Here is a 16,665-nt window from a genome sequence, read left to right on the forward strand (position 1 = left end):
CAAGTACTTGTCTGGTGGACATGATGGAACATAATAAAGGCCTCTAAATCCAATTAAATGGGTTCTTAAATGTTTGAGAAGTCTCATGCTGACAGACATCAAGACAGGAGTGACAACACAAGAAAGCAAGTCAGACAGAACCTCTCTGAAGAAGTGAGAAACCCTAATTTTAAATGAAGAGATATATTTTAAACTTAGACAAAGTTATGTTGGGGTGAAGTAATATGTATTTGAAACTACAGCTGCCATTTTCTAAACCTGCAGTATCACTTCCTTAAGGCTAGTAAGTTCACTTAGTTTTATTCCTCTATGATACCAAGAGACATTTGATGAAGTGTTGAGTCTTAAAATCAGTTTCTCCAAATAGCTGAGTTCTGCTGAAAAAACTAAAATTAAAGGCTTTTTAACTGTGACCCTGCTCTGGAAAGGCAGTTCAGCACATAAATAGTCTCACTGACCTTCAGCCTATGCTCTGCTATACACAGCTCTCTTGAATTTCCCTTCGGAATACATATACTGCTGAAATCAATGGGACTAGTTATAAGGATAATGATACAACTGCTTGTGGTATTTGTTTTAATGCTAAAGGACCTTGCACTATCTGCCATTATAGCACAATGCATACATAAGAAAATGGAAAAATCACGTAGGGAGAATAAGTACCATGTGCTGCACTGTTAAGGCAAACATCAATAAACTAGTGAAAGACCTGAGGAATGGTTTATAATAGTTCCTTCCACACCTCCTGTGCTGCTGTTAAATACTAGCTCTTATTTGGATGGCAATTTAGTTTACTATTTAATGTTAATAGCTGTGTGGTTAGAAGTATAAATAGCGTAATTTCACTGTTGTGCTGTTAAACTGTATTTTGTTGTATTTAACTCCCTACACGTACAAAAGGTTGTAAAAGAACAGAGTGTAAAGGTGTGGCTATATGAGACTTCTGCTCACTGTCAAAATCAGTTTAAGAGGCTGCCACTGTCATGCTGCAATTCTTTGCTTTCTCACCATTCCCACACAATTCCTTAACTCCTTTGTTTCCTGACAGCCTAAGGTTCTCATTTTAAAACCTTCCTGAGATTATTCTTCTTTGTATTAGTTCTTTAGAATTATTTTTAAAGGGCATTGAAAATATCAAAGTCGCTATAAAGATCTGCTTAAGGAATCACTGACATTTACAGTTTTCATAAAAAATAAATTTTTCATTAGAACATTTGAAAATCACAACACTTTTTTGTGGAAAACTGTTTTCCTGCCCATCTTTTAAATAAATACCATTTGAAAGAACACCAACAGTCCTGCATTAAATTTATATAGGTGAAATGTCACATATGGATATGACAACTGAATCCAATCTCTTCCATGAGATGCAGATTTCTTAATGACTCATAGAGATACACTGGTATCATTTAGCAACATCTAAATCTTTGCCTAATGCATTGCTTACCGTTTGAATAAGTGGCAGATTTATAGCTAAAATGATGGTTTTCTGTACTCAGAGCTCTCCCTTTCTCTAGCCATTTGATGCTAAGAGTATATTAATAAATATCCTTCATTGGAAGCATACTTAGTGATTGAACTCTGCATATGAAAAAAGGCAGGAGATCAACAACTGTCACATTTATCTTAGCAACATGGCGAAGGATTTCAACATCTAAGTAGCAATGAGACAAACTACGGATAATTTTGCCCTCTGTTTTCAAAATGGGCTTTGTTTTCTCTCACCATCAAATGATACTTTACAGAGGTCCTCTAGGGTTACATCTGGAATAAGGAAAATATGGCTGTAAGGATTTAATTTATCTTTAAAATACAATCCAGTATGTCATTCAGACAGGAAAGTAAGCCAGGGATAAATGTTTGATATAAAAATTTATGAAACATGAAATGGGCTTTAATAGTAAGTCTGTGAAGTCTTGAAACAATAGGTCTCTCTGGAGTGGCAGAGTCCTATTTTTACGGTACTTTGATAGGTCAGAAGGTCATAAAAGTGTTGGGTATGAGAAAAGAATTAAAACTGTAATTGAACATGGGTCATAAATCCATGAAGATTCAAAAGCTGCACTCTGGGTACTAATCCCTGCTGGGAAATGTTTCTATTTAGTTACACTGTAAAGGTTAATTATAAATACAATCTTGCATCTGCAAATCTCTGGTTTATTTTTCTTCTAAGATATGACTTACTGTTGACCTGATGTTATCCATCATTGATGATTATGTCTGCATTTTCCAGTAAAAATTGTTCTTCCCTTTTTTGATTAAATTAGACTGAGCTCAGATTTTGATTTATAAGGAGTAGCAATCCCTCATCCTTCCAGGACTGAAAATGTCCTCATTTAAGATCAGATCAGAAGATGGGGTGAAAGCCTTTTCTAATTTTGAGAGGAATCAAGTCTTTCTAGGCCAGTCACTACATTTCTGTTATTAATCATAAAGATGGATATGTATAAAAGAAGATATTTTTATATCTACACTAAAATTCTGAAAATTCTGCAGTGAAAAATGGCTTTTAATAAGAGAAAAGCAGAGAGAAATGTTAAAAGTGAGACCTCGTGGCTCAAAGACCCATTGCTTCCAGAGATTGCAAATATGAAGGGGCACTGAGGGAGCTAAGGCAGGTGAAAGGTTAAAACTCAAGAATCCCAGTTTCTCTTAATTTACTGTTTGGCAACTAACTGTATCATATTTAATGAAGCATCCATCTTTTGGGTATGATATACAAGATAGCATCCCTCTGGTAGTGCTTAATTACATTGAAAATAAAGCTACAGAACGGAAACCTCTTTGTTGATCCATACATAAGTTCTTGCAACAGTATGAAACAGCTGTCAGAAGACAGCAATAAAACCTAAGAATTTTCACACAAACCAGTATTTTATAGGAATACTGCTAAACCTGACAAGTAAAAATTTCATAACAGAAGAAATACACAATTAACATTACTGTATCACTAGTACTATATGTACTGTTCTGCCGCTCATGTGCATGCCTGTGAGCACTGTGTAGTAACAGCCATACAGTTCTTGCATCGCTTTTAATTATAAGCTATTAATATATTTATTTTCCATTTTTTCCTCATGTATTTCCAGAATAGTTCTAATTATCCTTCAGATTTTATTTTTGTCAGTGGTGATTTGGGAATTACACTGAAAATAAATTCCTGTTTCTTATGCCACAGTCCTAGAGAAACTAGGACACATGTAAAAGATGTCTCTAAATAAAGAGAATTCATATAGAGGGAAGGGTCCAAACCTCTGTCAAAATAATACGAATAAAGAAGCAGCATCCCCAATTGTCTTGGCAGTGCAGAAATGCAGAAGACTTACTTTCTAATGAAAATACATAAAGATTAAGACAAATCTGCCTCAAATTCTCACTCACAATTAATCACTTTCATGACTCAGAAATCACAGGAATAAAATATAAGGTGGATCCACTTTTCTGATAGATGCTACTGCAAAGTAGAGATGGCCAGAGCTAACTTAAAAAAAGCTATCTGAAGGTTTCAAATTCAAGTGTCCTGGAGAACAATGAACTGTAATATAGTTAAGCAAAATATGTATTTCTGCGCATTTTAGCCTTCCGATTTTATAAAGCATCTTATATAGAAAGACCGATTAAAAGTAAATGCAGAGAAATTAATGCACACAAAAGAGACACAAATTTTATGTGTTTGCCTTCTTTGTAGACAGTTTAAACACTGTTTATAGATGTTAAGATTTTATTTTAAAATAATAAACTTCCAGTTCTCTGGCTAGGGAAATTAACTTTGAACATAAATTGCTGCATTCTGTGCAATTTCCACTGTCTGACTCTCTCATACTTGCAGATGTCTTTTACATAGGACATTATTCTTCAGTCCAAGAATAAAAAATTTCTCTCCATCCTAATTAGCCCTGAAAGAAAGCCTTTTCCCCTTCATGTGCCACAGTAGAAACCAAGTCTGATGAAGACTTCTGGGCAAAGGTGAAGGGTCTCTGCTTGAGGTCCATATATATTTCTAATGAGCTAATAAGAATTTCTTAAAGCAGAACCTGGTTTATCTGCTAGTTTCCCTTCTAAAACACAGGATTAATTCTAACAGTTCTGCTCGATCCATCTGCCCGTCCTGAGGTGCATTTATTACAGTTACAGGGCAACAACAAACAAGATTTAACAACATCTTTTGTGTCTGTGTTGTACACCTGCAGAGCACAGTCTAATTAGCATTGTGAGAGGAAAAGGTGACAGGACACACTTTGACTCCTGAAGCATGCCGGTTTGAAAGTGATGACAGGCATTGCTGACCATGATGAACCCATTGTGAAACACGCATCTTCAGTTCCCCAGCACAAGGCTTGATGGCAGCGTGAGGTGAATTAGCTGTCTCTTTGGGGCACAGATGATTCCAACGTGCCAGCATTTTCCATACTGCTGAACCTCATTATGCTTGGCTGTTGGAAGCTACTTGGGAGAGCAGAGAAAGGGCACAGTCTTCTCTGGGAGCAAACATCTCAGTTCTGTAAACTGAGTTCTAACATGTTGGTGTGAGTGGGTTTGACAGTCAGAAGAGGCTGGATCTGGCGGGTTGAAATAGCCTGGTTATTGCTTTCTGTGTTTTTGTAGGAAGCAATGACTAATTATATCAGCCAGTAAAAGTGCAAATCCCTGTTCCTTATTTGGAGAGCATTGCTGATGGGCCACTTTTCCCTCTGTCAAGTAAATTACATTCCATTACTGAAGTTGCAGGGTTTGCTGATTTTTTTTCCGGTCTTTCCTTGACTTATTCCTACTCCTGCTTTCATAGCAGTGTGAGGATGTTCACTTCTCTAGTTCCTAGGAGTCAGCAATTAAGAAAACAAATGATTTCCTGACTCTTCAATTGTCTTCTCTGCTCATCTTATAGTAGATTAAATTTCACTGAAAGTCATCTTCTGCCCTGTGAAAGGCACAGGCACCCATGAGGCAGTCTGGGCTAGTATCTCAGCAGAAACTTCTAGCAATATTTCCATTTCTATAGGTAATCTATAGCACTTTTTTCCTTTCAGAGGTATGTGGAATATTCTTCTTCCTTATAGTTATAAAGCACCAGAGATCGAAACAGAATTTTCAAAGTGTAGGGATAAAAGAAAATTGGGTTTAAGTAAAATTAGAAACAGTTTCAATTTGATGACATTGACAGACTGTTTTGAAATAAGGTTTAGATAGGCAGATTGATGTGGCCTTTTGGAGATAAACCATGTATTATTTGGAAGGATTATTCAGTTTCCCAGTGCTTTCCCCTTGCATTGTGTTCACTTTTTACACCGTGTATTTAAATCCAAGCAAGATTTTATCAACTAGGATTTCACTGAAAGAGACTAAGTACCCAAATGGCTATGCCATTTCAACTCCAGTGCCTATAGCTCAAAGCTATTTTGATATCTAAAACCTCTTCAAGACAATTGGGAGTGATGTATTAAATAACTTGGTAAATCTAATTTTGGTTTCTCATCCTAACAAACTGTTCACATACACAATTGTGGCCATGTGCTATGTGCCCCCGAAGGCCCATTCACTTGAGCACAGCTATGCACACTGAGGAATAAACACCTCTGCCTCGGGTTTGATGAGGCAAGGAAGAATCTATGCTAAAATAGCAATAGTCTCCTACAAAAATAAAGGAAAAAAATGTAAAAAAATGAGAAAGACACTCGCAGACTTTCTTCCAGGAAATATACCTGTGCCTATACAGAAAGAAAAGGAAACATTTCTTAACAGACACATTTGAATGCCATGCACTTACAAGCAATTACAGAAAAGACTCCAAGTACTGTAATTCCTCTGGAGAGCCTTCTGTTACCGTCGAAGGTAATACATTGAATGTTCTCAAATTTGCCTTTTCAAAGGATCACTTACTCAAGGCAGGAGCTATCTTTTCCTCATAACTTTCTTAATGAATTACCTGATGCTGTAGAAAATATGTGATTAGATTTTACTGGGAGTTTTCTTTTATACCCGCTTTGGGTTTTACTCACCAAGTATAAGGCTATGCTGAAAAGATGTGCAGCAAAATGGCGGGCGTGGGTTACCTAAAGCACTCTGTTGAGGGTGGCCGCTGGCTCTGCACTGGCTGGGACACATGGCTGCCTGGTCCACCTGAGGTGAGAGACAGACAGTCAGTAAAGAGGCTCATATAAGCGAAACCACTTCTAATCTGGAAACTCTGAAGAAAAATAGAGGCATAACACACCCCCCACCCCCACCCCCCACCCCAGCTGTTTACATGGTGTCATTGCTGCTGGGGAAGGGGAGAGTCTGGGCTGGAGAAGCTTTGAGGAGGGTGGATGTGGCAACAACCATCAGCACTATGGAAGATGAATTCCTGAGATCTGTGTGATTGTTCCTATCTGTCACTATCACAGACACGAGTTATCCCCTCACGATATGCCCACAACCTGTTCCCGCCCCTTGCGCCTCACGCTTTCCCGCCCGACGTTTCCCAGGACTACCGGCCCCAGCATCCCTTGCGGCGCCCTCCCGCCGCACCTGGCGGCCCCGAAGCGCGGGCCGCTGGGGCTTGTAGGCAGCTGCCGCCCCGCTGATGGCGGCCCTGGGGGGCCGGGGAGCACCGGCTGGGTTACCCGGTAGGGCAGGTACTGCCGGCTGCCCGGGGCGGAGGGAGCGACGCGAAGCAGCAGCACGGGTGAGGGACGGGCCGGTAGCTGCGGGCAGCCTGGCAGGGAGGCTGAGGGGCCTGTAAGAGGCCAGCAGGAGGCTGAGGGGGTGTGAGGGGCTAGCGAGGAGGCTGAGGGGGCTGTGGGGGGCCAGCAGGAGGCTGAGGGGGTGTGAGGGGCTAGCGAGGAGGCTGAGGGGGCTGTGGGGGGCCAGCAGGAGGCTGAGGGGGTGTGAGGGGCTAGCGAGGAGGCTGAGGGGGCTGTGGGGGGCCAGCAGGAGGCTGAGGGGGTGTGAGGGGCTAGCGAGGAGGCTGAGGGGGCTGTGGGGGGCCAGCAGGAGGCTGAGGGGGTGTGAGGGGCTAGCGAGGAGGCTGAGGGGGCTGTGGGGGGCCAGCAGGAGGCTGAGGGGGTGTGAGGGGCTAGCGAGGAGGCTGAGGGGGCTGTGGGGGGCCAGCAGGAGGCTGAGGGGGTGGGGGGCTCTGGGGGGCTCGGCTGTGGTGAGCAGTGGAACGGGTGCTGAGGAGATTTTGCACGGCTGCCCATCTCCCCTTGCTTGTGATGAAAATATGAGATCTGAGTGGGTTGGGTTTGGGTTTTTACTTTGGGTTTGTTTAATGGTAGTGAGCACTTAGTGACTCCTGCTTGCCCTTCACCAGCCAGCTGGCAAGGGCTTTTTTCTCAGAGCAAGGCCAGCTCTTTGGATGATAGCTGGATGAGGAGCTACACTCTGCTGAAACACTGAATTTGAGAATGTTTTTTGGGGTGGTAAAAGCTTCAGGTAGGCTTTAGATGCCACAACTGAAATTAACAAGGATGTCTCCAGGAAGGGACACCCATTTTGGTAACTACCTGTCCTAGTTATAACAAGAGAAAGTCACTGAGCTCATGCTTTCATCTTGCATATTTTCTTAAAACCTCAAAATTTAATTCCTTATCTTTCCTCCTGAAAACCAGCTTCTTGGATGTCACCCTTTGCTAATTTATCTTACAGAGAAGTCTGTACAGTGCACTAGTTCTGGTGGATTCTTAGCGCTTGCTAGATATATGTTGACATTCTTGGGAGAGAGAACCAAGCACACAGCTATTATCCTTTTGATGCTCTGTAAGTGGAATGTTCCCAACTCTGTGCTGTTTCCTGTGGTTTCAGCATTACATGGGGGACAGTTTCATGCTGCAGTGATTTAAAATTTGTTGTTGACTGCTAAAAAGCCCCTTCTGCCTTTTTTGCAGCTGGGCTAAGTCATGAAGGCATTGGGAATCCCTCAATGCCTGTGACAGAATCAGGCAGCTGAGTGTCTTCCTGGAAGAGGATTGGAGCTTTAACGGAGCACGTCGGGATTGCAGCTGTTGCCATCCTGAGCCTATATATAGAAACACTACTCCACACACATGTGGGAGACAACTGTATTTCCTGGCAGCACAACTGAAATTTGTAGCAGCTTTTTGTCATCTCTTGAGACTCAGTTACTGCAGGAGTACTTGGGAGTCTGCTTCAGAGTTCTTAGGTTAAAGGTGGAATTTCATTGAAGTATGTAGTTGAAATGTTTACTCAGACTGTTTGCCAGGGGTGCATATATTTCTGACCCGAATGAGGAGGGTGAGAGAAAAAAAGAGGAGACTGGCAGTGCAGGAGGATGTGGTGACCAGTGCTAATGGAAAGTTGTCAATTCACATCCTGTGCCACTCTACTGTTGTCACTTTAGGAGGAAATTCTGGTGCAATTTTGTGTGTGCCTCACAAATAGGCTAATGACTGGAAATACGATTGTAGACACTTTTTTTTTTAAGTCCTGTGTTCATGAATTCTTCCATTGTATTTGACAGAACTATGACTGTGCATATGATTTGCTGTATGCATTTAAAAATGTGTAAAATAAGGAAGAATCACAGCTATTTCTCTACTAAAAGCCCAATGAAATTTCTTCCTACTGCTTTACCCAGTTCTTTGTGTAATGTGTGCTGAAGGTCTGCAAGGTAGCTAGGGTTGTATCACCCCGGTTCTAAAGTAAAACTACAGAATGATCCTAAAAATTAAAGAACGGGAGAATCTTGGTCTTAGGAGAACTCTCAGTTTAATCCACTCCTAGTCCCAGGCTGGGCATGCAGCTCTGCAATTCACAGTTGTGGCTTTGTATCTCTGTACAGTTACAGATTTTAAACTCCTTGTAGTCAGCATTTCTTTTTCAGTTATATTTGCTTCGCACTTGAAACAACATCAGTTACATGTTGACTGATACCACAGCATGGGCAACACTGGGGAAAAGAACTGGAATTATTAGACACTGTTAACTGCTGAGGGAAACAAGGGACAAAACAGAGCTCAGCTGCTCGGTGCAGTAACACATAGCTTCCCTTATCTTTTCTATTCCTAAATGACGCATCCTCAGTTCAGAAAGGGACATGAAAGTCTGCCAGGTGAAGGAACAAGGAACCAAGCACAGTGTGGAGCTGGAAAATGTGGTGAATTTGAACCATGCTTGGAGAAGGGCCTTTGACCTCCGTGAGAGACCAGGCATGCAAGGACTGTCACAGCAGACTGCCCAAGAGCATGCTTTATATACTGCTGGGACACTGGTGGCGCAGAAGAAACTTGCTTTCCTGGAGTTGCCTGTGCATCTAGTAGCTAAATAAAAAATTATGTGAGTGAGCTGTATAGTAAGATAAGAAGCAATTGCAGCTGGGAAGGTCTAGGCTTGCTGCTCTTCACAACTGCCATGCTTAACTGTCGAACTGAGTGTTTCATAACAATTGATGCCATATTAAATGGTATGATGTCATATTACCTCAAGCTGAAATAGTCTCTGCCTAATCCTTCTGGGGCAACTATGCATATTCCTTGTGCTTTTGGAGATTACTAGTTTCCACAGTTTTCACTTACTTAATTATCTGTCTTGATGTAGAATTAAAAAAAGTTCCTGAACTGGTCTAGCCAGGTGTCGGGAAGCATGCTGGGAAATTGTATGACTCTTGCAGACAACAATGTAATAATTAAAATATGTTATTTGCATTACAAATGGCAGTAAGCCATTACAATGGCAAGCCCCTATAAGCTGTAGCCAAGATACATTCCTCATCAAGATACATTCCTCATCTAGTTGTTATGTGGTGTCATACAGCCTGATTTTGGGCATGATACCACTCCAGATGAACCTGTTGTCTGGTGCCGGGATTTGTGGACCTGCATGCCAGGTATTTTACACCATGCAGAACAGAACCTTTCTAAGAATTTGCCTGTTCTACACTATAGGGCATTTTTTCTCCTTTCCAAGAACGGTAGCGTGTATTCTCTAGGTTCTTTGGTGCAGCTTGATTGTATTGGGAAGTCAAGCTAAGAACTTGCTATAGGGGCCATTCCTTATTGCTGCATTTCTTTCCTTATGCCATGAAGCTGGTGCTTGGGTATCTTGACACAGGATGACTATTCAAGGGTGCAGGAGGAGGCTGACACCTCTGTGATCACATTACTTACCCTGTGGTGTGGATCTGTAGCAGGTCAAGCTCATCTTTGCCTGGGCTACCATGGCCTGCCCAACCTTCCACCGTCTCCTTGCCCTTGTCATGTGTTTCCACCCTGTTCCTACCCCCAGTGCCTGCAGTTGTGTGGTCAGGTTTTGCGCAGATGGAGGACACTGTCACATCTTTGTCCTGCCAGGCCTGACTGGTTCCCTGCTGTGTCCTCCTTGCCAGCACATGGGAGAGGGCAGGAAGAGGTTGCTGAGCCAAGCAGAACTGTGTTAGGGACTTGAAGCTGCAGCCAGAAGAGCTTGTACTAAATGCTCATGCAGATCCTGGCTGTCACAGAGGCCTGCAGAAGGCTGCCCTCCCAGTATGTTAATAATCCATCAGAAATGCTGCTTCTTTCCAAGTGGTGCTGGAGCCAAAAGGGATCAAAAAAATTGGTGTATACTATTACAAAAAAACCAAACTTGCCTGTGCCTTGCTTTGTGTGGATAGACTGATGGGGTAGATTAGAAAGCTGTCCTGATCACTTTAACTTTCTGCTTTGATTATTTTCCAGCATCTAAACTTTAGGCAGACAGATAAATAATTACCACAGTGTATAGGTGTAAGGTAGAGATATTTCAGTCATTTTTACTTAGTCTTCTAAGGAAATGAGGCTTATTTTCTTTCATTACCTGTATCTCTCTATGCATACCGTACTTTTTAACCCATGACCAGTTTCAGTTAAGTTGAGAAAAAAGTAGTGATCTCAAGGATAAAATTTTGTCAGAAGAGATGATGAAGAAGAGAAAAGCAGCATTATTACATAGCCCTTACTAGGCAGCAGAGAAGCTACACAGAAGACACCCATTCTGAAGCCAAATGCAGAGCAAATGCCTCGGTAGGAGTTTATTATTAGCCCTTATATTAGACCTACTATTATACTTTATTAGACATCAGAGGATCCCATTATAAGGCATGAAATAATAGGGGGAAAAAATATTACCTCTTCTTATGGAGCTAATAGGCTAAATTCTGTATAAACCAGAAGTCACTGCTTTTGCATATGGAGCACCTCACTGAACTTAGAAAAGGGAGGCTGCTGGTTTCCTTTGGTGCAGTGGTAATTTGAATGTTTCTGATTTGCTTTGTTAATTTGTGTTTCCCTTGCTAGGAGGAATTATTGCTATGTCACTCTGTGACTTGTATGGTTGTGTTTGAATTTGGCTGGAAACCACAGTGAGGAGCAGTAAAAAGAGGTTTAGAAATTTAATCATGTGGGCAGCATGATCAAGAGACTTGTAAAAAAGAGTCCAGCCCCTCTGGTACAGGGTGCTATGGAGGAGAGTCTCTTTCCCACTCTTCAGAGTGAGATCTTTGAATGCTTTCTCCATGCATCTGTAATCATGTGTCACAGTGTCTCACCAAACGTAGCAGTATGGTTTTGCCTGGTTTTGTTATTTTTTGTATGTGTGTTTTGTTTGTTGTTTTGGTTTTTTTTTAATCTTGAAGACTTTCTTCTCTGCGTGGGGAAAAGTATCTTAAAGCACATAAGCTATACCTGCCTTAAGAGGTAGGGATTTTAGCCAAATCTTGTATTCTGACTGATGCTGTACACATCTGATTACGAATTGTGAAAGGTATTCATGAGTTCTTATTTCCCCTTGAGGTGGGAGCTGGGAAAAGCAGCAGGAGTGGCTGCTCAGAAGAGAATGCCTGAGGGCTTTACATACCACCGTCCAAGATCTGCTTACAGCATCACATTGGGAATGGATTCTGCTTATCCCAACGTTTTATTGCTGTGAAACAGCCTGTTCTGCACTACCACCTCTCTCTTTCACAATGGCGCTCAGCTGTCAGGTAAAAACTTTTTGTAGCTGTTAGAACTAAAGCAGACTGAGACAAATCTCAATTTCTGCATTGTTTCAACCTAGGGAGTTTGTTATTGAATTACGAACTCAATGTTTGTGGAGAATTATTGAAAAGAATGAAAACACCTGTACGGTTTTGCACTTGAGAACAGCAGAAGTACTGACACGAGTTTTCCTGGCTTTATGTAAATGTTTTTTTGGAGGGGATTCAGAGAGCACAGAGGTGACAGCCCTACCTTTAGCTGCCTTGGTAATGGGTGCTCTGCCACTGCATCTTGCTGAAGGATTCAAAAGAGGCTGATCCACCTAGCAGGGAAGGTGAATAACATGTGTAGGGATGCTGGCCGCCAAGAACGTGGACACTCTGGTAGTCAAATATTGTTTTTCCTGTGTATAAGTTATTTTTCACCAAGATTTTCATGGGGGGAAAAAAACAAACTAAAAATCTCCTTGTCCCACCACAGCCCTCCATGCTCGGTTGAAATATGTAGCTGAGAAAGTCTGGTTGAAAGTAGAAACTCCTGGGGTAAGAATCCTGCAGCAGTACTCCAGGGCAATTATATTTCACATTTGATGAATTCATTCTGTAGACCCCAACCTAGGTTATATTTTCCATGATGTAGTATCTCATCCAGCTGGGGAGATACACTTCTGTGGTAGATCTTAGCTCTACAGGAGAAAGGTGGGGCATGTCACCTACTGCTGCCAGGGGCAGTGGTTTACCATTTCTGAATTTTCTGTGGAAAGTGGACAGTTTTAGAACAGAAAACTTTATTAAAAGGTTGGGGGAGTAGGTCAGTGTTTACTAATGGATCAGCTCAGGCTGTGTTTGGTAAGAAAGGGAAAAAGAGGGTGAGGCTCAGATGTCTTAAACATTACTTGTGGCATATTCTCCCAAAATAAAGCTGATTCGTATTTGGAAATGATTTGACTGCAGGGAGATGGTTTAGAACATAATATACTATGCAGATTTCTACCTAATTTATTTGTCCAATTAGATCATTAAAATGCCTCAAGCATTTGTGGCTTGGTTTTGTTTTGTAGCATTTTTAAGAGAAACTCAGCATCTTTTCCTTGCAGAAATCTTGTCCGCTTATTCTCCACTCTGGGGTTTCTGGACGAGGATGATTAAGGTGTGTATATGGGTTGGGAGAAACTGATGCAGAGAAGACTGGGAACTGTTTGAAAGTGGTATTAATCAAAGGTTGCAGGAGGTGGTGGCTTCACCAGAGACTTTCCTGTGACATATTAATTGAACTACATTTTTGTGGCTACTTAACTCTGACGCTGTATTTTTGCGGCTACTTAACTCTGACACTGTATTTTTGCATGGACATTAAATTGCACCTTGTTAGAACTTTGGCAGCCTGCATTGTAAGTCCCACGAAAACAGAGATATTTTTTTAGATTTTAAATTAGGGAAGGCACTAATTGTAAACATTTTTTGCTGGTTGCCCTAGATGTATTTCAGCCTTATATCCTCCTCCCTACCTGCAGTTCTTCAACTCTAACTTTGTACAGATTATCAAATTAATGCTGTCATGAGAGTGTGGTACTGAGCCAGACCATGGCTGTCCTTGTTGCATAATGCAGATAGCTTTGGCCAGGGGAGTTTTTAGCAATAGTGAAGAAGGGGCGGGGTGTGGAGGACACACTCTGTAATTGAGGTTCAAAGCTAGTTGTTTCTGCTTCTCAATCTGTACATGAGCTGTTCAGCTGCTACAGGCAGAAGTGGTAGGAAGCATCTCTCACCTAGATGTTTTATCATCAGGGAGAAGTGAAAAGGTAAGTTCTACTTTTTATAGAACTGATTCTTTTAAAAGTCTTTCCTCAAAGTAGCTTGGCAATACATTTGATGATAAGAGGCTTAAGTATAACATAGGTATAGTAAAAACTCCATGTAATGTACAGAAATGTGATGGCTATATTAAGAATATTGCTAAAAGTAGTTAATAATAGTTCTTAACTACAGAAGCATTATCTGGTTTATCTTACCTGTCAGGCAGAAAAGAGGTGGGGAAGCTATGGAAGTAAAATGGAAAAGGTGAGGCAAATTTTTTCTACAAACTTTGGGAAGTAGCTTTTGTTAGGGTAAAATCCCACTCTATATAGGTTTTTGAAGTTGTATTTAATTTCTGTGGAATAAGTTTTTTTCCACAGATTTTGACACCACCGGAAGTTCTTAACTTCCCAACTAAAAAGTAAGGAACCATCATTTTTGTTTTGTCTCCTCTTACTTACCAAGTGTCAGGAAGCCCTAGTAACTGAAATAGTTCTGTTTTCCCTTTACCCCTCCAGTTCTGCATTCTGGTAACTATATAATGTGACACTCAATAATTATTAGCATTAATTTGAACACAGAGCTTTAAAATAATTCTTTATGTTTTCATTCTGGCAACAAATCAAGTCAACCTCTGTTGCAGAAGCAGCTGGATAATCCGTATATAGTTTCCTTTTATTGTAGTTCTGTATGTGTGGTGTTCTCCATATTCCCAGTTTGTATTCCAGGAGCAACTGAGGCATTACATAGAAGTCAGTCTGTAGTAGCAGAAATCAGAATTCTAGCTAAGTTCTGTGTCAAAATTCACGTGTGGTGAAGGGGAGAGGGCTTGAAGTGCTTTTTTGGATCAAGCTGCTTCAACAGTGTCTTAATGCAGTGCAAGGCAAAGTTATGAAAGTAGAGTTTGGCTTGGAGAACAGAATTGCAGCAATTATTAGGTAACTAATTTCTGGAAAAAAGATATTGTGGAAACTCCATTGCAAATAATGGTGCCCACTACACAGTGGTCTAAATTGGACCATCATGTTCAGCATTGAGTATAGGAAAGGAAAAAGGAATACAAATGAAGCCTTTTATGGGACAGGGTAAAAGAATGACTCATGCTAGTCTGTTACCATCTGATCACGTTTCAGGCTTCAAAATGTATTTGTGATCTTGGAATTTTAGATCTCTTGGTTTTTTAAAACATAATTTACTAAAAATGGTGAGTATGAACAAACCAAGTAGCATGGAGTTGCTGCCCTTATGATGTTTTTATATATATTTTTGCTTTTCTTTTGTAAGGTTTCTATTTCTGCTAACTATACTTTATTTTAATAGGGAAGGCTTTCAGAAGCAGCACAAAGCTGAAGATGGATATTAAGAGCATGAAGAACTATCTGTATTGGCTGTACTGCCAGTTTGAACTGATCACCTGCAGCTATCTCATGGAGCCCTGGGAAAAACTGCTTTTCTATACCTTCAACATTACTATGTTAGTTATGCTATTATACACCACTTACATCTTTGTCCCTGTCCACGTTAGCATGGCTTTTCAATTCTTCTTGCACTTATTTGGAAACCAACATGAAAATACTGTTTCTGTCGTGAAGTAACATCGTCAACCTGACACTGACTTTTGGATCAACAAAGTGTTTTTCTTAACACTCCATTTTTGTTTAGAAACAGGTTCAGTGTGTGTGCAAACACTGTTTTATTCTGCAGTATCTTTTAATGTTCTTCTGTATTCTGGGACTCTCTGACAGCAAATTATTTTGCCAAAACAATTGAAATCCGTCCTTGTTTTTATTGTTTGACTGACTGCTTCTTAAAGAGCTTTCAATTTTAAAGACTGGCTGGAGTTAGGAGGCTGGATTTGGTACAGAAACAACCGTGCTGCATATTTTGTTATTCCAGGGAGAGCTGCTCTGATACGGAGTTTTCATCTTGAGAAAGTACATGGCATGCCTTTGTTCTTGTCTGCCTTACCTTTGCTGACAGGAGAGATGTGTACAAAAAAGGTTTTGCACAATGCTGTACAACTATAAACTGCTTCTCTAAGCTTGGTATGTATGTATTTATAGAATGATTTTGTTATTTATGTACTTTCCTCAGTTATTTAATACAATTAATTACTTGACTGGTTCATCATCATTATGGAAACAATGCAGTTGATTTATTAAAAATGTGGGGATTTACTTCCATGAAAATTTATAATAAAATTCTCATATTCTTAGACTTTATTAAAAAAAGCGTGCATATCATATACAGAACATGAAAATACATATTCAGTTGTGGAAGGACCATTTCAGTTGAAAAACAATAAAAAGCCTACCTAAAATACAATGTCTCTCCTTTTTTCCTAAACCTCTCATTTCCCCTCTTTTACCTCCTTTTATACTCTACCTGTTGAGTAGTGTCTGAAACATGAACTCTTGAGACTGCAGACTTTGTAATTAATGTGCTGTAATTGGTTTTATTTCAAAGTCTGTGTTTTTTTAAACTTCAGCCTTAGAAACACGAGATACCTGCACTGCCAATTTGCTACAGCAGCCATTGGCAGGAGCTGGCTAGAGATGAAGCACCAGTACGATGAACCCGGGAACTAGAATCAGTGTTGTGTATCATCACAGAAGAAGAACAGAGTAGTAGCAGGTGGCTTGCAGGGTACTATAAATGCAGCTTTCCTCCCACCCACACAGAGGTGAGTTTTCTTACGTCTTTCGAGCACAGAGATGCTACTAGAATGTCTTCTTTAAGAGAATAGGATGTTATTAGTAAGTGGCAATCAAACGACTTACGAAATGAGATTTTGTCATAGACAGTGATAAAACAAAGACACTAATTACGTAATCTGTCATGTCAACATGAGATCCAGTTACTTTCCCAGTTTATAACCTGGGGGAAATATATAGGATATGAAAATAGTTTATTTGGGAAAATGAAGGCCACTGTGCTTA

General features: G+C 40.6%; 1 protein-coding gene across 3 annotated transcripts; it reads left to right on the forward strand.

Moving 5' to 3' along the window:
* The first annotated feature begins 7,266 nt into the window (after positions 1-7,266).
* On the forward strand, positions 7,267-16,040 carry LOC130158372 (serine palmitoyltransferase small subunit B-like). Of its 3 annotated transcripts, XM_056359069.1 has the most exons (3): positions 7,267-11,935; positions 13,027-13,079; positions 15,047-16,040. In XM_056359069.1, exon 3 carries the CDS (start codon positions 15,079-15,081, stop codon positions 15,319-15,321), a length of 243 nt encoding a protein of 80 aa, XP_056215044.1. In that variant the 5' UTR covers positions 7,267-11,935; positions 13,027-13,079; positions 15,047-15,078; the 3' UTR covers positions 15,322-16,040. The 3 variants fall into 3 exon arrangements, with proteins under 3 accessions (XP_056215044.1, XP_056215042.1, XP_056215043.1); XM_056359067.1 differs by lacking the exon at positions 13,027-13,079; XM_056359068.1 differs by lacking the exon at positions 7,267-11,935 and having other exon boundaries at positions 11,942-13,731.
* Positions 16,041-16,665: the final 625 nt, after the last annotated feature.

This window comes from Falco biarmicus, chromosome 13 (genome assembly GCF_023638135.1).
Source record: "Falco biarmicus isolate bFalBia1 chromosome 13, bFalBia1.pri, whole genome shotgun sequence".
Lineage (NCBI taxonomy): Eukaryota > Metazoa > Chordata > Aves > Falconiformes > Falconidae > Falco > Falco biarmicus.